General features: G+C 39.6%; 1 protein-coding gene across 2 annotated transcripts in view; it reads left to right on the top strand.

Annotated features, from left to right (window-relative positions):
• pde6a (phosphodiesterase 6A, cGMP-specific, rod, alpha) overlaps positions 1–10,824 on the top strand; it is a 28,235-nt gene extending 17,411 nt beyond the window's left edge. Inside the window, exons 14-23 of one of the 2 annotated variants that reach the window (XM_054597189.1) lie at positions 1,158–1,265; positions 1,709–1,818; positions 3,008–3,095; positions 3,436–3,536; positions 4,149–4,256; positions 4,403–4,464; positions 7,708–7,784; positions 9,958–10,041; positions 10,330–10,498; positions 10,781–10,824. In XM_054597189.1, coding sequence (XP_054453164.1) covers positions 1,158–1,265; positions 1,709–1,818; positions 3,008–3,095; positions 3,436–3,536; positions 4,149–4,256; positions 4,403–4,464; positions 7,708–7,784; positions 9,958–10,041; positions 10,330–10,498; positions 10,781–10,824 — 951 coding nt within the window. Of the gene's footprint in view, positions 1–1,157; positions 1,266–1,708; positions 1,819–3,007; positions 3,096–3,435; positions 3,537–4,148; positions 4,257–4,402; positions 4,465–7,707; positions 7,785–9,957; positions 10,042–10,329; positions 10,499–10,777 lie in introns of both variants that reach the window. The other variant, XM_054597188.1, reaches the window with a different exon arrangement.
• The last annotated feature ends 10,774 nt before the right edge of the window (positions 10,825–21,598 follow it).

The raw sequence follows: 21,598 nt of genomic DNA, 5'->3' as shown, positions 1-21,598 counted from the left end.
GATGAATTTCCATGCTATACATCTCCATAAGCTGCATTGTCAAACAGGTTTGAGGTCTGTACCAAATAGTTGAAAGCTTCGAAGCTTCATTCTCAGTGTTGACATTTAAAATTCTAAATCAACGTTTGAATGCTGGCCAGCTTTTTTGAAATAGTTATGACTGTGCATGTCTATTCATTCTGCAAAGCCAATATTTCTGCACCGTTGCCGATAAAGATTAGGCTACATTAATATTATAAGTATTATAATATTTGGAGAAGTAGTTTCCAGTGACGGTTGAGTGGGATTGTTTCCGACTCATGTGATCCAAACATTTCCAATTACTCCAGAGCTTTGTAAAATCCCAAAAGTAAAAATGTATTGAAAAAAGATTCATAACATGCTTTTATTTAATAAAATACTTTGCTTCCCTCAATACTTGTTGGCATTGAGCCTCTCAAAACAACATTTTCATTGCAGTCAAAAAACTGTAAGCTCACTGAACATGTATTAACTTGCATATATATATATATATATATATATATATATATATATATATATATATATATATATATATATATATATATATACAGTAGCAGTCAAAGGTTTGGACACACCTTCTCATTCAACTACTTTGAAGAATGTAAAATATAAAACATATTCTGGTTTGTTGAGCATTTTGTTTGTTTACCACATAATTCCATATGTGTTCCTTCATAGTTTGGATGTCTTCAATATTAATCTACAATGTAGAAAAAAATAAAAATAAAGAAAAAACCATTGAATGAGAAGTGTGTCCAAACTTTTGACTGGTACTGTATATATATATATATATATATATATATATATATATATATATATTAAAATTTTTATTTTTTAAGGCTGATTTCATAAAATGTGACGACAGACATTCAAAGCTTCATTCAACAACTTTAATACAGTTGTATCTTTGAATGTGAGATTTATAAAGTTTGATTATCAGTGAAAATAATTCTCATTTAGACAATAGAAAATTGCAAGATTCTAATAAAATATTCAATCATCATGATACAATTCAGCTGAAAGTCGAATAACAATCGTAGAGAACTAAAACTTATCTGTCTCAAACTCATATTTATTTACATTTTGCCATGTAAACATAAGTTAAAAGCAGAAACTGTGCGTCTGTGTGTCTGCAGGCCCTGGTGAGGTTCATATACTCTCTCAGTAAAGGCTACAGGAAGATCACCTACCACAACTGGAGACACGGCTTCAACGTCGGACAGACCATGTTCACCCTGCTGATGGTGAGACAGTCACAGAAACTGACTACTTCCATTTTTCTCGTCTCTAAGTCTTCATCAATCCCTCACCCTCTGCTCTCAATCTTTTTCCTCCTCCTCCTCCTCCTCCTCCCTCCTCCTCTCTGATTCAAAGTGATAAACATTCTTTCTCCTCCTCTGCCATTCCTTCATCTGGAAAGAAATGATGAAGTGTGTCTGTAAATGAAAAGTGAGCTAGTGTGGCCTGAACTGGTCATTAATAAGAGACCCAGTGAGTGCGTTATTGTTATTGTTTATATATATATATATATATATATATGAAGGCCTCCATTTGTTTGTGTTTTATATTCACATATGTGATAATATGCATGAAACTCAATGAGTCATGGATGCATACCTCCCTTGTCTCTACAAATACACTCCCCGCTCCATCCCTCTGACTTGTTTCTGTTTGTTTGTGTTCTCAGACGGGGGATCTGAAGCGTTACTACACAGACCTGGAGTGTATGGCCATGGTGACCGCCGGCCTCTGCCACGATATCGACCACAGAGGAACCAACAACCTCTACCAGATGAAGTGAGAGACACAGGGAAGACTAAGGAGGGAGTGTTTCAGCATTTTGTTTAATCAACAGAAAGGTGGCAGCTTCCAGCTTGAGCATGTCCGTCTGATAATTAAATAAAACCTTTATATGTATTTTTTTTAAAGTATTAATTAACATAACTAACATACTGACCTTTTAGAGGGAATTAATACATTTAGAAGTAACTAGTGAGCTTAATTGAACTTCGGGATTTTGGCCTATATAATCAAACTCGATCCGTCTTTACTTCACCTTTTGTTTTGTTGTATATTTCTTTACTTTTCATGATTTTTTTCAGATCTATTTGTGGTTGTTGCTCCAAAACTAATCATTTAGCGTCTGTGTGTATGTTTTAATCTTTAACTTCTTTTAAAGCGTTATAGGCCCTTTGGATCCATCCGATATCAGAAACAGTTTGAGAGCACTGAGGCTGTCTCAATAATCAGCTTCAGGGTTTGATAAACGAGATCATAAAGGCTACTGAGGCACAAAAACACCTGTTGAGTTACAAATACTTTATACACAATAAAGTACAGTACATGCATGTAGCAGTGATTTCTCTTTCTAAGAGCAATCATTAGATACACAGTATACTGTGGTAGGCATGTTTTGAATCTTGATGTCTCTTGCAGAGCAGGAAGTCCACGTTTTTGATCCAAGAATTGATTATAAACTGATGTAAAAACATCAAATGTCTCTAAATTAAACAAAATCGATTAAGATAGCGGGTAGAAATAAACAATATGATACATTAAAATACGGTTTTATTAATTACTTTCTACCTTGACCTGATTTCTTTCTCTCGTTTAGTAAATCTCACCCTTCAGTTTTTATGAGACCTTTTAATCAACCCGAGGTGGCAGCAGCCACTCCTCCCGTGTTCAGGCGAGCTGACCTCAGCTCTTTGAGTGAAGCTAACGTGACACACTGAGGTCATCAATGAGCTCATATTGACCAGATACACCTCCAGCTGCTCTGCTCCACCTGCTGATGGATGAGCTAATGAGAGCCGCCATTAGCCACCGACACAGCAGGCCAGGCCCACCCTGAGTTTAACATGCATGATTGATCACAGTGTAACCTCCCAATTGTATGTGTGTGTGTGTGTGTGTGTGTGTGTGTGTGTGTGTGTGTGTGTGTGTGTGTGTGTGCATGTGTGTGTGTGTCTGTGTGTGTTTCCAGGTCTGGTAATCCTCTGGCAAAGCTTCACGGCTCCTCCATCTTGGAAAGACACCATCTGGAGATTGGCAAGACTCTGCTGAGAGATGAAGTATGCTGCCGTAACGCACACACACACACACACACACACACACACACACACACACACACACACACACACACACACACACACGCATATAATAACGAACACCTGAACACCTGTACAATGTAAAGCAATGCAAATCAGATGAGATATTTATAAGCAACAAGACAAAGGCTGAAGGAATGTTTTATTGGTACAGTATGTTGTCCTCTGCAGCACAAAAAGAATATTACGTTTATATCTTAGTCGCTTACTGAAAATGTTTTTTTTCAATAACACCCACCCTTTCTTAAGCTACCCGATATCCTTGATGTCCTTTTGACTTTTCTGACTGTCTCTCGTGTTTCAGACGTTGAACATTTATCAGAATCTGAACCGCCGTCAGCACGACACCGTCATCCACCTCATGGACATCGCCATCATCGCCACTGACCTGGCTCTCTACTTCAAGTCAGTACAACAGCATGCAAATACACCCATTGATGTGTATACACTATTCCTCTCCTTTAAATGCAATTTAGTCAGCAAGTTGAGACCAAATGATGACATTTCAACTAGTGAGATGCACGTTTAAAAGTCATTTCATATTGTCCAGTGTCTGAATTTCAGAATGATTTCAATGGTTACGATTAACATAGACTTTGTAGATTGATTTTGAAAAGGAAACAGTTAATTAATCAACCACAAACAAAGTGTATTATTCAGGCACAACCCTTACTCCACATGCATCATAACAAACAATGATATATGGGTCAGATCTTGTGTTTTATGATCTCGAAAAGGGAAGAAAGACAGAAGACTGAATGACAGCAATACACATCGATATATGTTCAAACCTTTTATTATCAGAAATATCATCCTAAAGTTTGCCTTGTAACCAAACACCCCCACTGTCCATCCCAAATACACAGCAAAACCACCCTCTCAAACATGATGTTTACAACACCAAGACAGCTGGGTTAATGTGTAGGAGTCTGTAACACTAATGCCTTGTGATGAACATCATGCAGTAGAAACAGATTAGATGTATGTTTTGGGAGTACTGTTTTTCTTCCTGTGCAGGAAGAGGACGATGTTCCAGAAGATCGTGGACCAGTCCAAGACCTACGAGAACTGGAACGACTGGACCAAGTACATGATGCTGGAGACCACGCGCAAAGAGATCGTCATGTAGGGAGCAAACACACACACACACACACACAAACACACACACACACACACACACACACACACACACACACACACACACACACACACACACACACACACGTGCCAACAGAGATGTAAAGATCTTAATCATGTGTTGTGGTTTTTAGGGCCATGATGATGACCGCTTGTGACCTTTCTGCCATCGCCAAACCATGGGAGATCCAGAGCAACACACACACACACACACACACACACACACACACACACACACACACACACACACACACACACACACACACACACACACACACACACACACACACACACACACACACACACCTACCTGTGAGATCTCCACACAAGGTCCTTTCCCACCCTTCACAGTATAATGGCTGTGAAAAGGCACTCCAGCCTCGCCGACATCCAGCCGCTCACAGTAATAAGGCCCACACTCGTATGTGCAGAGCGGCTCTGTGAGAGGAGAACCAGTGATAAAGTAGACAGAGAATGACACTCTGTCAGCGCTGCCGTTTCTCTCAGCGGTGATTCCTGAAGGCCTCATGCATCAAAAGCAACTTGCTGCTTTTCATTCCCCCCTCATCACTGCGTGGCAGCCGCAGCATTTCATTTCAGTTAAGTATGTGATATACACATCGCCATCGAGCCCGCACACACGGGGAAGCATCTCCGGCTCTTTGACGGGCGCTACTGGAGGATCATTTTTTACCTTTTATTTGTCCGCAATTGACTGGGAACATATGCTCTTTATCAGTAACGCCGGCTTCACATTCTTATACACACAGATATAAAGTGGAAACTCGAATTCATCATCGTATAACCCATAATAAAAACCAGAGATGGTTATTTAAAGCACAGCTAGTTTAGGCATGGTGAAGTGTTTGATGCAGCATCTGTTGACACAAGAAGTAAAGATAACATTTTTATTTCTGAATATAAAATTTGGTTTCTTTTTTCATCTTTTCTTTTCATCTCTGGCCGCTAAAAATGATTCAATCAAGGGCCAACAATTAGTCTGTTTTAATCAAGCTCTAGTGCGGTTCCTTTGGGCAGATGTTAACGCAGTGATTGTACTCTGGCACTGAGCAAAACAACCTCTCTGGGACTGCTGGCAGGAGGTGGTCCCATTTCCAAGCAAACCCTAGTGTGGTTTGATTGCAGTAAAACCATCACTGACCCAATTGCAGGAAGTGAACCAAAACACATCTCTGTACATGCTCGACAGCAGATTATTTTTTTCTTATTTGTTCCGCTTTAAATGATACCGAACCAGACAAAACAGAAGACGAAACAATAAGTATGAATTTCCCTCGCATTCGGACCAGCAACGCAGACTATGGCTCATGAAAGCGCCCTAAAATGATTCTAGAAAGAAAAAATAAAGAGACCTTTTATTCAAGGTGTCACAAGTAGACATGGCTTCATTTCAGAGGGTCATAAGTTACAACTGTTAGAACTCCGTCTCATTTTCTACATCAGTTCACCCTGTGCTGTTATAGCATGCATCGTTAAAGAAGACATTTGTCTCTGAGGCTCATTCCCTCATGTCCACTTATGAAACACTGCAGAAAATAACTACACTTTGTAGTAGTATTTTATTCATTTTTTATAAAACATATGGGGGGAGAAATTTACAATTACAGACAGTGAACACTCACTTTCGAATCACTGCTCGACACTTTAGCCATGTTTGACTTTTCCTTTAAAGACAGGATATTATTCAGAACCAAAAGTGAAAAAACAACCCTCCATGTTTCTAATCATAAACTATGTTGCAACATTTACATTTTTCTTTTACTCGTATGCCTTCTCTACCTCACTCGATTGACTAGCTTACGTAACGATAAAATCACACCTAACACTCCTAACTTCCTGAATCCAAAAAGGCCTCCTGTCTTCAACTCCTTGTTTGGTTGTTGTTCCTCCCCAGTGTGGTCATCAGATACAACATGTTGTATAGGACTTTGGTTGTTACTCCTCCTGCATTGCACCACTGCTGCCAATTTGGATATTCCACATTTTACTTTATTTTTTTTTCGGGTTGGATTTCACCTTTGTTTGCACCTGGTGAGTCAGCTCTACCTCCCACACAGGCTGTCAGGATGTCGACCGCCCTCCTGCGAAGTGTTGTCTAAAAGTACTCTGATGACTAACTCTTCCTTTTTTAAAAGGTGAATCCCTTCCTGAATACAGCGGTAACACATTTCAGCTGTCATATGAAGCCTTTCCCAAACTATCTTTGGTGGATTTAATGGGCAGAGACCTTAATACCAGATGTTGCATTAAGCAGAATTGTGATTTGGACTGTCGCATGAGATTTTCTTGAGTAACAGATTGATTCCCTGAGATTGTTATCGATGATATACGTCCCTCCCTCAGATGTAACGGAGAGACAAAAGCTTGAGCTGCTTCCTTCCTGATAAGAGATTCTGCTGACATGTTAATGGTTGATATTCTCTCTGTTCTGCTTCCCACGCACACAGAATATCTGGCTGCACCAGCCTCATGACAATTGTTCCCCAAAACTGGCTTGATGACTATCTCTTTCTGAAAATGAGGTTTTCTATCATGAATGCAGAATTCACACATTATTCATCAGACCTAACGTTGCTCTACTTTAGGTCGGTGAGGGCAAAAAAAGAAAACAGGTTTTCATCTCATCAACATAGAAGCCTCTGAATAAGATTCTCATTTATTTATATTGAATAAGCTTTATGGGCTGATTTTAACAACATGTACATGTATGAAGATTTCCTGCTTGTTATAATGCGACATAAATCAGCCACATGGAAGCGCTGCCCTGATAGCAGTTATTGTGTATGAAGGCCTGTGTCTTAAAGGAGCATTCCACCAGAATACAGACTGTAGTGGTGTACATAGGTTCAAAACGGTTACATTATGATGCTTTCAGGCTCCGTTCAGGGAAAATGAGTTTTGGGTGAAGGTAAATGATGATGTTATCATGATGTGTTCACATGTTATCTTGTAAAATCTAGTCTTAGTGTGAGACTTGAACAAACATAGTTGTTGAAAGGAGATGTTTTCAACTATGGGAAATAAATCTGCAACAGTTTTAACAATAGATTAATCGTACTAACAAGATGTGATGACTTCATGCCATTGTGCGTTTTTGGGTTTTGGACCGTTCATTGCACAAACCGAGCAACCTGAAGACGACATCTTGGGTTCTGGGAAGTTGTGAAGTTGTAGCCCTACAAACAAATTCAGAAATACAGATTCCCCAAAATTGTCAACTTTTCAAAAAAAGTCAAAAGCAGCTTTGTTTACTTAACTGTTTCATATTTGAGTTTATCCAGAGGTCTCATAACCAGAGTACTTGTTTAATTGATGATCAGAATCCACAATATGTTTCTGCATGTGATTGCTTATAATTGTCACTTGTTGTGTTGTCCACAGCACCACTGAGACAGATTCCTTTTCTGATTCGCCCTCTAGGTGGCGCTGGCTGTCGCTGCAGAGTTCTGGGAGCAGGGAGACCTGGAGAGGACGGTCCTGGAACAAATTCCCATTGTAAGGACCCAGAGAGCTCGGTGCTAAAGATAAGGTTTAGAGGGATGGATCGTTTGTCCCATTGATATCACCCGGAGCAGAAACATTAAAAAACCCTGCAGCTCCAACAGTGATAGTTGACCTCTGACCTCAAAAAAAGAGGATTAATGAAGAACACAGGAATTATTACTAGATGGCGAGATAATTCCTAAATGCAATAACTTCTACACAGTTTTATTATTCTGTCTAAAATTCTGTTTGAGATTCATTTTTCTCAGAAACTTTCTGTTTTGAAGACTTGAAGGCTGATTTTTACAACTTTTTTTAGTTGAAATATCCCAAAAGTTCTAAAGAGGATCTTTTGATCTGAGTTGCTTAAACTCATTAAAGAGTTAGTGGATAGGGAAAAACTGCAATTCACTAGTCTCGAATTTTACATCCTGAAGTTCAAAAAGGTTCATGAAGTTCATGTCGGCTTGTTGGAACTTTTATGATTAGATCAAACCTTTTGTTTTTAATAACTATAATGAATAAACATGAACATGAACCTATAATTGTAACCAGTACATGATGCACGTCTTCTTGCAGACGGTTGTTAAATGTCTGATCAATATTAATTTAATTATTGATTGGAAAATGTTGTGACGTGATCCTGGATTTTGCTGAGTGATTATTTTTTATTTTCAGATTTTTCCAGTTCTTTTTTTTTCTTTCATTGTTTTGTGCCAGTAGGTTAAAGTTTGAGAGGAGCAGAAAGAGGATTTGGTTTGTGGAGAGGGATCATGGGAATTAGGGCAGGACGAAGCTCTCCTTGAGGCTTCAATTTAGGATGGAGAGCGGGAAGGACACGATTAGAGAGAGGGGAACAAGAGTCTGGAGACAAAATGAAAAGACTTGATTTTGTCCCTGCGGCTGTGGTGTTCAGCGATGTAGAGGCCATCATGTGGAGCACTGATACAGAAAGAGAAGGCAGTGTGGTCCTAACCAAGCCGACCGTACCCTCCCCTGGCTCTCTCTCTTTCTCTCTCCATTCTGCCTCTATGTCTCTCTCTCTCTGTCTCTCTCTCTCTCGCTCTCTCCATTCTGCCTCAGTGTGTCTCTCTCTCCTCGCTCTGTTTCATCCCCTCATGTCCTTGAGACACTTGAAGTGCGAGAAGCACCATCCCACACTCCGCTAACCTCACAGTGCTCTGAATTTAATAGCATCTGTGTCAGCAGGGAAAAGTTTTCATTTTGATCAGTGTGTCAGCGGTCGATTCTGTGACTCACTGGTCTGACGAGAAGAAAGGAGGAAAAAAAGAGATTTAGCAGAGGCTGCGACACTCCAACAATTTTCTCAAGAAATGCATGTGGGCATTTTGGCCAGCAATTACAGCCAGTGTGAACTTTCTGACAGATTTTCACAGTCCAGTGTACTGCCAACACTAATGTGAATCTAATTTAACGTCACATGTCCATTCAACCTGTAATTGCACACTGAGGGACTACATGTGGAGCCCTCCTTTCTACAAGCCTGAAGAGTTTCCCCTCTTTTTAAAAGCAAAGAAAGTGATGCTTGTCTATACGGAGCGCTCTCTCTCTGCTGCTTTCAGGAGCCTCTTTGGGTTTCAGGTCTCGATTGGATGCTTCTAACATTTCTTTTGTACAAACTGGTTTCTAAGTCAGTGATGGATGGAGCACTCTTTCACTTTGCAGTTGTACTCTAGCCTATAAAAGCATTGCAAGTTTACATAAAAAGAGGTCAGAGCTCAGCTTCAATGAGGCTGGTAAGGCACCGGTGCTGTTCTTAAAGGAATATTGAATATTTTTTTAATTGGGTACATCGCCAGCTGACTATTGATAAATACCTCCTAGAACCCAGTTTCAAAACACCAAAACTATCCCTTCAAGGACAATGTTCTTGGGCAGTTTCTTCAGGTTTCACACGTCAGCATCAACCTATAAACAGACCGTAAAGTTAAATTAGTTGATACATTTGATGTTTTCTTCTATTATAAAACTTTATTGTCCGTAATTATTGCTGCAAACTTCATATATAGTTTCCAGCGAGACAACCGGGTGGACAATATAGCAGCAAAGCTGTTTGATCACCGTTAGTCATTAAGGTGAAAGGGCGTAGCAGTAGGGCTGATGACCACATCGGTACACGCTGGTGTTTTAAACACTTCTTTCTCTTTTTCTCTCCCTCCTTCAGCCCATGATGGACAGAAACAAATCAGCTGATCTGCCAAAGATGCAGTGTGGTTTCATCGACTTCGTTTGTGCTTTTGTGTACAAGGTCAGACAACATTACATTGGCTGCGAAGAACACCTGTAAAGTGTGTTTACACTTGTTTCATTTCAAGCCTGTCTTATAGGGTAGTTGATGGCATTTTAAATTGATATCGACGTTCGGCTGTGTAACTTTATTTACCAGTAACGCGATAACTATAATCCACTTTGTTCGCACTAGCTAAAAACTAATTTGTTTGTGTTATATTTGCAATATTTAATAAATGTCTGGTTCTAACAAAGGTGTATTGATTGGGTGTGATTTGATTTGTGTTGACGCCTCCTTCCTCTCCAGGAGTTCAGTCGTTTCCATGTGGAGATCACCCCCATGCTGGACCGCCTGCTGAACAACAGGAAGGAGTGGAACGCCATGAAGGAGGTGCATGAGGCCAAAATGGCCGCCATCGAGGAGGCTCAGAAAGCCAAGGAGGAGGAAACTCAGAAAGCTACGGGGGCCAAACAAGGTAGGGGGCTTTCAGACATGTCAACGCACACAGACAGCTCATTTCTGTCTCACTCTCATGTGGGACAGAAATGCATCTGAAACTAAACGGACCATGTACCAATTTTGAGGTACATTAGAGTGAGACAAAAATGCCAAAACTGCTGCTTGATAATCACAGTAGAGACACAAAAATTCAAACATACAGGTGAATACATTGTAAATAATAGAAATGTAACTTCTGCTCTGTTTTTCCTTTCTCCCTTCCTTCTTTTTTTCTTTCTTTCCCTCCTTCCTCCAGCAGGGAGTGCAGCCCAGTCAGAATCAAAGACTTGTATTGTCAGTTAAAGATGCTTCAACAGCACCAGGTTGCTTGCTGCAGTACTTTGTCGTGGTCCAGCATTGGCTTTTCACCCCAATAATCTTTATTTAGTTTGTATTAATTGAGAGCGCATCTCTCATTACAACTGTCTCCTCAACTTTTTTCTGTTTCCTCCTGCACTGCTTCTTCCTGTCCATCCGTTCATACTCTATTACGCATTCGATGTTCTTGGCATGATGATGTTTTCAGACGTTTGTGGGAAGCTCCAACATCCGAGTGTCACCTACCAAAAAGAAAAATCAAAACATAGAAGTAAAGACATATTGACTAGCTATGGATACGTTCTCACATACAGTCCCACTTTAAAACATCCAAGCTATCCCTTCAAGTGTTTGAATGTCAGCTAAAGTTCCTACAAGCCTTCAATGCACCAACAGTTTCCCAAACAGTGACTGTTCATCAAGCTTTACAATGCAAGTCTTTTTAGATAGAATATAATGCTGTACTGGCAATAACTGAAATCAGCTGCTGCCTAGAAAAAATGTTACAACACAGTCTGTTGAGTAGCTAATGGGCAAAAAACCTGCAACACCGATGATGGCTACCAGTTTTCCTCGGATGGATTCTACACTGAACTTTCATCCAACAAACTTGTAAAAAAACATTTCTCACTCTCACTACAATTCTTTTACTGTAAGTAATAATGAGGATTAATGAATAATGCTTATAAGTCACTTTGCAGAGATAAGTAAAGTAAATGCTATTTTCCTACTGAATGACTTTGGTGTCTGTGTTTTTTTACTTAGATGTGTCTCTTAGTAGCAGTTTAGCTTAAGCCAGTTTAGCGTAGGGTAGTTTTAGTGTGCTAAATTGAGATGCTAATTATGAATCGATTTCTTGTGTCTTGGTGGATTGTGCTTGCGTGCATGCATGCGTGGTTGCGTGTGTGTATACAGTAGGTGAGGGAATGTGTTCATAGTAGAAAGTAGTATCTAAACATCCCACCCCTCACTGTGTGTAAAAGGCAACTGTATCCACATCCATTTCTGTGCCACCCGGGGGAGGCTGGGGACATGGAATCCAAATGGGCCATGATAAAATCCTCCATTATGGAAGTGGCTGCTAGGAGTTGTGGTTGGTCATTGCTGAAGAAGGAGGCCTTCAGCTGAAGATGGATCAATACTGCCAATATGATGAAACATGTAAATATCCCAAAATATCCCTAGTGTGGCACAAAGGCTTAAACACTTGTCTGTGTACATCAGACAGCGTATTCAAATGCACTTCTGTCAGCATTTCGTTTTCTAAGACACAGACTCGTTAAACTTTCTGGGCGTGTTTGTTGAACTCTCGCTGCACTTTCATTTCAGTCCCAAGGGGAATCTGTTTGGAAAAGTTTTGCACTCTTCTCAACCGTGAGGATTTACAACCCAACAGGCGTTTGATTGACAGCAGTGTGAAGGAGCTGCCAAGTACTGTGCCAAAATGTATTTCCCCAAAAATAGGTTTCCCCTGTTGGTAGTGTGTCTTTTCAGCAATTTCAAGCAAGGGAAAATGTTCTACAAAGCCAATGTTTTAACTAATACACACTCAAAACCCAGCACCTGGGATATTTATGGTAAAAGCATGTTGAAAAGCAAACCAAACATGGACAAATCAAATTGACACAGCTTTGGAAACATGATGCAGCCGTGGAGAAGTACAAACAGTTTGTAGCATGCATGTTGTCTTCGTCTCTGATTACCATTTTAATATTTATTGAATAGTAAACATCTTGAAACTGTCTAACTAGAAGTTTGTGTGAGCGAGAGAGAATTGTCTGCAGCGATACTGCAGCATTGCTGCCGGAAACATGCATAAAAGAGGACTTAAACAACAGCTGTGCTATCCATTTGCATGTGTTTGTGTGTGTGTGTGTACACATCGGTTAATTCTCCCACCTAGACACATACATAATACTGTTATAAAACACAACATGACCCAGGAGTGGGATAATGAAAAGTGATCGCCACTGGAGCCACGATGTGGGGGGGGGGACTTGAGCTAAATCCATCATTCCCCTGTTCCTCCCTCCCTCACACGCCATAGTAATATAATTATAGAATGGATATATAACCTGCCTGTGTCGTCACTGGGGTATGACGACAGTACCCATGACGTAAGGGCATGCTGGGAGCTCAAAGGATTGCCGTATATGGTTGTGATGATCAGCGGAGCTTGTAAAGCTTGGCTCTGACGCAGCGACATCCCGTGACTGCAGAAAGAGAGAGAGGGAGGGAGGGAGAGAGGGAGAGCAGCAGCTGCAGTACACCCAGTGAGCCTACAGGAAGGGAGCTTTAGCCTCATTCTAGCAGCGATCGGGGGGCAGTCGTGACTGCAGAGCTGCCAGCCTGCGAGCCTCAGTCGAGAGAGCGATGCAGGACTATTTATAGGACGAATGTGCACGAGTTTCTAAGCAGAAGAAGTTACTTGTTTGCTCAGGCTTTCTTGCCCCAGCAGTGCAGCCTCATCAGCATTTTATCATGCACGCCTGTACGGATTGTGTAATGGCGTTTAGCCGACGCTCAGGTCACAGAAGAATACCTTTATATCCTGACAGCTGAGGAGGTGATGAGTGTGTCAGGGATCAGTACTCACAGATGTATAACCAGGGCTGCAACTAATGAGTATTTCCAACACAACTGAATTTATTCATTTATTCATTCATTTTTACAGTATGAAATATATTTATCATACATATTCTGAATTAAGTTGTTCGAACTCACCATCAAACGTCTTCAACGTTAACATTGATTGAGATTAACAAACCCAATATCATTCCATCAAACTCCGGGATCTCCACTGGAATTTGAAATAAAGTTCTGTGTGGTTTAACAATGTTTGTCTGCAAAGCATGCACTTGTATTGGATCACTGTTACTTGATCAGTCAGCGATTTAAAATGCCATAATAATCTATAATATCCAACTATGCTTTTGCTACAGCCCAAGGATTGATTTTAATTAATGTGAAGTATTAATAAATAAGGATCTGAAACGAATCAAAGAAGATTTTTGAAGCTGCATTGAACAAATGTGTGGCATTAGATTACTAATGAGCTCAACCACTGGATTAATAAATGAATCCAATGAGGAGAGAAGCACACAGAACACATTTGAATAACTTCTGTTTTGTCCAAAGACAAAAGGGTATTAAAGTGAGAAAAAAAGAAAAGATTTGACCTCTTTCATTTGTCTTTGCACACCTTTCTTTAATACATGCACAAAACAATGCCGGATGATTTCAGTCCCAGCAGGTGTGATGTATGCGGCCGCTTGGATCAACGTGTCTCATGAGGACAGTTAAGAGGCTTATCCAACAACTCCAACAATATGTGCAGGAAACCAACCGTATCACAAACGGCAAGACATTGAATTTGGGTGCATCTGTTCTGTGATGTAACACCAAATACTGTCGTTCTCCATCTCAGGGGTCAAAAAGCCTTTGAGGTGACGAGGGGATTGTTTTTGTCCTTGAATAAATTATAGCAGGGTGAACAAATATTCCTGAATTACAAATATGTTATGATATTTAACCAAAATTAAACCATGTCAAATTAAAATACAATTTTCACAGACCAAGATGCACATTTAATATAGCAAGTCATCAATATTAAACAGTGAAATGTAGTCAACATAAGTGAATGCGGAGCAAACATTTACATATAAATACAGCTGGCTTTAGGTATAAACCACAGTATAGCAGAGCTCTTTGTAAGACATGATTGTGTGCATGTGTGTGACAAAGAATCAGCATCCACTGAATGTAACAGTTTATCAGTCTGTTGCACATGGTGACCTTTGACCTCATACACTTCTCTGCAGTGTGTCACGTTTTCTTTCTGAGCTCAGTTATTGTCCCGAGAGACAACACCCGCTGCAAACCTGATTTCTAAAATAAACCTATCCCGATGCCACTTAAAGCACACTTACTGTGATTGGTTTGTGGATGACTTTATCTGTTTCGACAAACATTCAAACATTGGAGCTCTCTGAGATTTGATGAAAAATGAAGGTCGTATAAAGTGTGCAGAATGAATAGCAGCAAAATGTTCAACAAATATGAAAAAAAAAATCTGCACATATCAAAAAGGCTGAGAAAAAACATGCGTTGAAATTATACAACTTACTGTCAGATCACTTCTGTATTCATTTTGCAGCCTTAAGCATTTCTGTTCAAGAAAGTTGCAAACAGTTACACGTACGATACCTCCCTAGACGTACTAAACACATTCAAACCGTTATGACGATTATCATATCATATCCTCTGGATTCAGATCACATTTAGCTGCACAATGATTCTGGTTTAGCAACAGAATAAAGGGTTGAATAAAACAATTTTTCACTGTGTTGCGTTCAAATGAAGGGACCATTAATCACCTATTGGAGGAGAGAAGTTGGTGCTCTCCGTTAAAAAACATGCAAGGAATCAGAAGAGAATCTGTTACAAAGTGTGAGCGTGCTCTTGTTATGAATCGCTTGAGAGAAGTGTTCAACGGGTTGGACGGTAATCTTTCAGCAAAATTAGATTTTAATATCTTGTTCAGTTTCTTTTTTTTTTAAGGAAACTGGCCAGATTGCACTGCAGGAGAGCATAATGAAAATGAATTGATTCCCTATGATAAAGAAACAAACCGCTTACTATTCTGTTCTGAAAGGCAAAAAGCAAGGTTTGACAAATAGGTGTTCAAATTTTTATGATTTATAATGAAGATTTCAGGATGAGAGAGAGGGAGAACGCACACCATCATCGAGAGGAAGGTACCACAGTAAAAACAGACGACACGTGTAGCCAGGATGCAAAATATATTCAATAGTTTTAATAATTTACCAACATTCAGTCATGGGAGTCTCCTACCATGAAGAAGACTTTCATGTTGAATGGAGAAGATCGACAAGGGGCTCCATGCTTACGTACAGTTTGAGCTCCACATCAAGGTCGTTCAAATAATAAATAATAAAGTATAAAATATACGGCTAAAGTTAGAGGGACAAATTAATCATCAGAGATATTACAAGACAGGAAGAAGTAAGGAATGACTGAAACAAACACCCAAACACACATATGCCTTAATCCACCACTGGCTGTTTAGCCTCATTTAAAAACAAACGTCACAAATTCTTCAGAATAGAAGTGAGGATGGTTATAGTTGACAGTGGTGTCTCACCCTGTCAGAGTTAAGCTGAAGCACATGGGGATGACACTGTGTGTCTAATGACTCTGCACTGCAGAGCAGCTCTGTTTGCTGCAGTCACGACTGCCCTACAGAAACAACCAAACAGAGGACAGCACGACAGGAAATGGCTGACAGGATGGTTTCTAATCGTGTGCTTTCTCCTCTGGCATACGGCTGTACAATTAGTCACCAAAGTAAAGAATAAATAAGGTTTTACAAATACATAACCCAAAGAAAAGTTACTTAAATTACATTTGAAATATGTAATACCACTCCCACTGTAGGTAGACTTTAATAGTTTACTTTTAGAATTGAATTATTTGGACCTGACAGGTATATTTACTCTACCCTCAAAAAAGCTGTCTTTAGAGATACTACAATACAGGCTTATAGATCGGTGGGTGCGTTGCTATGAGCCATTTGGTTTATTAATAACAACATGTGAGAGCTGAGGTTTCGTTGTCCAAGGTCAGGCGTGTTTCGTTGTGCGTAGTGGGCTCCACAGAGACAGTTTTTGGTATTCATAAATCCATACCATCTTTGGTGATCTCAGGGTTATATCTCTGCTTTTTTACAGTGATGGGCTTCATCAGATTGTGTCCAGAAATGTGCGCTGTGTTAGTCGGTATCAGAAATGTGATGCAGTTGGAATGAGAGTCGGGTCCTGTCTGAAGCCATGGTACGATGGATCGCCTCCTTCAGATGCTGGCCCTGCTAGGAGTATATTAGAGTCTTGTTCACAGTTGAGGAATCTTGTTGCTTAAGATTTCAACTACCAGACAGTCACAATGGAATGGAAAGTGTTTCAATGTTTGCTTGTTGTGCCAAACCAACTGAAAATGGCCTCTGAAAATGTTTAGTTCTTAACATTTTAGCATAACATTGTAATTGTTCTCATCAACCTGGTTTTCAGCAAACAAGCTCAAACAGCGATCAGACTTAGGCTGCTGAAGAGAGCTAAAAGGAGAGTGAGGTGGATTCCAGTGGGATGTCCATGCTGCTGTGTGACTTCTGGGTGTGGATGTGAAGATAAGCAGTTGTTTAAAGCTTGTTTTTTTAATTCTTTCAATCTCCCAGTGGTCAAAAATGTGTTTATGCAGTTTTATGTGTTGACGATCATTTTCTGAAGAAAGTTGTGATCTGGATGCAACTTTTTGGTCTCCAAGAACAAACCAGAAGGAATAGTTTGAACAAAGTAGTGTGCGGAATGAAAATGATCACAAAGTGGCCACGCAGCATTCATTTTCTAAACAGGTGTCCTTGTCCTCTCTGATAAATGCTTGAGATTGTTTACTCGAATCCCTGTAAGAATAGAAGAATAGTGGTACGGAGCTACAGGATTTTAGACTTTCTTTTGTTCGTTTTTTACCATTTTCCCTTGGATAAATGTACTTACATTACAGTCATTTAGCAGTCGCTTTTATCCAAAGCGACTTACAATCAGTAGTATATTACATATCATTCACCCATTCACACACTGATGACAGGCTACCATCAAGGTGCCACCATCAGACTCTAACTAACATTCATCATCCAGTCCACACCGATGGCAAGCCTTCGGGAGCAACTTGGGGTTAAGTGTCTTGCCCAAGGACACATCGACTGCCGAAGCCGGGTATCGAACCACCGACCCTCTGATTGGAGAACTACCTTGCTCTGATTGGAGATTGGAGAACTACCTTGCTCTCCACTACGCCACAGACGCCCCTACTTAGAGCATCATGGAAGTAAATCATATTTGGGATCAGTTCGCCATTTGGTTCATCTTTGACTGCACAACCTGGTGGATAATCAACAGAGTGCACACTGCTTTGGCTAACGGAGTCGACCAAGACAGACTGCAGCAGCTATCATTGTAAATAATGGCCTCGCTGTTGGTGTGAAAGCTCTGTCAGACTGAAAGCATTGTGTTCACTCGACACAAAAACAAAGCAGCCTCCAGAACTAAATGTTCCAAAGATTTAATCAGTCAAACATGCCTGATGTGAACGCTTTGCTCAGCTCACAGAGCGGCCTACTGTTTTTTATTGTGGTTTGGTTGGTTTTTGTTGGTCAGTGTCTTTGTTCCTAACTTAAAGGATCTCTATATGACATTCAGAGCATTAATACAGCAGCACACAACTGTTAATGTTAAGATATAGTGGAGCAACGTGTACCTGAGCAGAGAATGAAGTCGATCTCCATTCCTTCGCTCTGTCAGCACTGTTGCCTTTTGTTAGCGCTGTTGGCACCGTTAGCTGAGACGCGGCTCATCCTTCATCCTTCACCATGTTGAGAGCCGTGTGAATGAACTAGATATGCTCTGAATGTTGAATATAGCACCTTTAAGGTTTGCTGATAGATCATCTCTGCATCAATCCTTTTAGTGGTGTAACAGACCAGCGTCCATCCGTACGGTTTCCCCTTCATGGTCCGGGATGCACGTGAACCGCAGATTCATTACACAGTATTAAGTTTAGGAGATGTGTTCACAACAGCATAAATAGATATAAGAGATCAATTATGACTTGTTTACATTAGCTCTAAGCAGCTTATATATATTATTATTGAGACTACTAATGCCAAGATTTATTTTAATCCATAAAAATGCAATCTTTTCTTTCCTTATCATTTAATTTTTGTGTTTTTATGAAGAAAAAACAAACTATGAATGACTATAACAAGGTAAAAGTATAGCATTTAGAATTTTTGATTGTTTACGGACTTCAGAGCGGTTAAAATGATTTTTGGGACAGTGGCAAAAGAACAATAGTCTGGATCCTTGTAGACCAGCTGCTATAATCAAACAACAATATGGATCTGTATCTGCCATCTGATCCGATCCGTGACTCTGATCCGTGATACGATCTGAAACCGTTAGTTTATGATCCGTCGCAGCTCTTAATCCCACATATATTACCATCCACAAAATTGTATTTACTGTCACTTTTATCCTCATTTTTTCCTTCTGCCCTCTCAAGAGCCAATTTTGCCGCACACCAGATTGATAATATTCATCCTGTTACATTCAGGCTCTCTTCTTCTCTGGTGGCTTTTTCTGAAACATAAATGTTCTCACATGTTTTTGCCCATGTGGGAGTGACAGGAGACCCTCAGTACAGGCAGTGCTGGTGCAGCGATGTCCCCATGCACCGACATCATCAGTGCAGTCACTGACATGTGAATCACAGTCTAGCCAGGCGGAAAATTGCCAGTGGCCTGTTAATAGGAAGCTGTTTAACCAGGGGAAGACTGGAGGGAGGGAGTGTCCATTAGTGTGTGTGTGTGTGTGTGTGTGTGTGTGTGTGTGTGTGTGTGTGTGTGTGTGTGTGTGTGTGTGTGTGAGTGTGAGAGAGCTAGAACAGCCAGCAGAGCATACTGCTTCATGAAGCTGATCACAGCCGTTGCATGCAGCCTTGTGTGGGCATGCAGCCATAAGGTTTGTTAATAATGATGCTGTAAGTGTAAAGAAAAAATACATAATTGGAAACAACTAACATGTGTTTTTCTTTGTCTTGTTACTGATCCCAACTAGAGAGATGATTCATTGCAGCAGCAGGTAGAAACATACAACAGAGAGGCTTTATACAAGCATAATGTTATACAATTAATAATGAAGCAAATGCAAGTTTTTGAAGTGCAGTGATTACATGTTTTATTGCCCCGCTGCAGAGAATGTGGTGGACCCAATAAAACAAGACTTTCACTCCCTCTGTGCTGTAAAACCAATCACCTCTTTAAGGACAATGACATTTAATATAACGTAATCTAAACTTAATCTATAGCAGCTGTTAAACATGTCAATACTGCTTTTATGAAGACAAACTATGGCCAATCATTAAAGACCTTTAAAAAAAGTAATAATCCAACCTGCAATTACTCAACACCCATAAGTATTTCAAGACATGAATGTGTGAGTTTAAAGCAACAAGGAACATTCATTTTTGATTATTTTCTGTCGCACGGCCCCTTCAATAAATCTAAAGTTTACCAAAGGATCCAGGCTTATTTAGGTGAGTCTGACTCATTTCCAGTTCGGTATGAAGCAAATTCAACATTGTTCAAGCTCAGTTACTATGGCAACTTATGCTGAGAAATGAACCCGACAGAGCATTTTACCATGAAGTTCTGGCGTGATGTAAATTATCTGACTTTATTTACAACTATTGATCCAAAAAATGTAAATTTATAGAATATCAACTATTTTAATAGTGTCAAAAATGCATATACATATATATAGAGAGAGACCTGATTTTTTAGATTCATTCAAGTTAGGGTTTTTGGACTTTTCCTAGATCGCTTAATGGAACTCTTCTTCCCTAAATACTCACTTGTAGCACCAAATGTAGATTTAGTTTGCTTCAGCAGTCGATGTGTCCTTGGGCACACTTAAAAGTTGCTCCTGAAGGCTTGCCATGTGGACTGGATGATGAATGTTAGTTAGAGTCTGATGGTCTTGATGGTAGCCTGTCATCAGTGTGTGAATGGGTGAATGATAAATATACTACTGATTGTGCGCTTTGGATAAAAGCGTCTGCTAAATGACTGTAATTAATGTAGTCCTATTTGAGTATCATTTCCTAAAATCTACCGTGCCTAGCTTGTTTTAGGTAGGTAAAGTGTAAGTTGTGACCTTATTTTACAGACTTATATCTTCAGCAGGAATGAGTGGAATAGTTAGGTTTGGTGTTTTCATTGGATCTGTTCATGTAAAATGTAGTCACCCCAGTTTATCCTTTAAACTGACCAACATATGACCATGACACATCTTTATCCAAAATCACCACATACACTGAAAGAAAGCTGTTCATTAGGATTTTATTTTTTGGAGGCAAATCAATGAATATATGCACTTTATACAGTATATGAGGAGCACATCTCTACAGTTTCATAATGTAAACAATCTCTGAAGAGAAATGTATTCAGTTTAAAAGGAAGCCATAGTCTTCTGTTTTAAACTATTTACATGAATTAAAATATAATTTATAACATCAGATACTTCCGCTTCTATGAAACTAGATTTTAACAATTCAAAAATACTGAAATGCCTTTGTCTCCACATTCTCAAGACATATGAAATCACACAAAACGGAGAAAAAAAAAAACACCATTTAAAGACATCCAAACTAAGTGGCGTATAAATAAAAAAAAAAAGAAACTCAAAATAAAACCAACATATGTAAAAAATATAAAATCTCACTAGCAGTATTTACCTCTTTGTTTTTACCAAAAACTAAGTTAAAAAAGAAAAAATCATTTATGTGAATTTGATAGTCATTAGATGTAAAGAGACAATAAAATCAATAAAAATGAAAAACAACAAAAACAATGTATGCCCTTTATGTCAAAATATCTTCTTCCACCAAAAAAACAAACACCCACTCACATTTAGCAGATTTTGACAGTTTGCAGTCCCTACTAAGTGCCTATTTGACATCACTGTTGCTATCAAGTTTGACAGGTTACCTATACGTTCCCGTGTATTGTACAACTGTGGATGTTGGAAAGACCATTTTGCAGATCAAACATGAAAGTGGAATCTGAGGCCGGTATTGCAAGCACTCCTGTCTTGGTAGGGGCTATTTTGATGGTGTAGCTAGCTGACAG

This window comes from Anoplopoma fimbria, chromosome 4 (genome assembly GCF_027596085.1).
Source record: "Anoplopoma fimbria isolate UVic2021 breed Golden Eagle Sablefish chromosome 4, Afim_UVic_2022, whole genome shotgun sequence".
NCBI lineage: Eukaryota > Metazoa > Chordata > Actinopteri > Perciformes > Anoplopomatidae > Anoplopoma > Anoplopoma fimbria.
The sequence above is the reverse complement of the archived record's forward strand: the minus strand, read 5'-3'. Positions and strand labels throughout refer to the sequence as shown.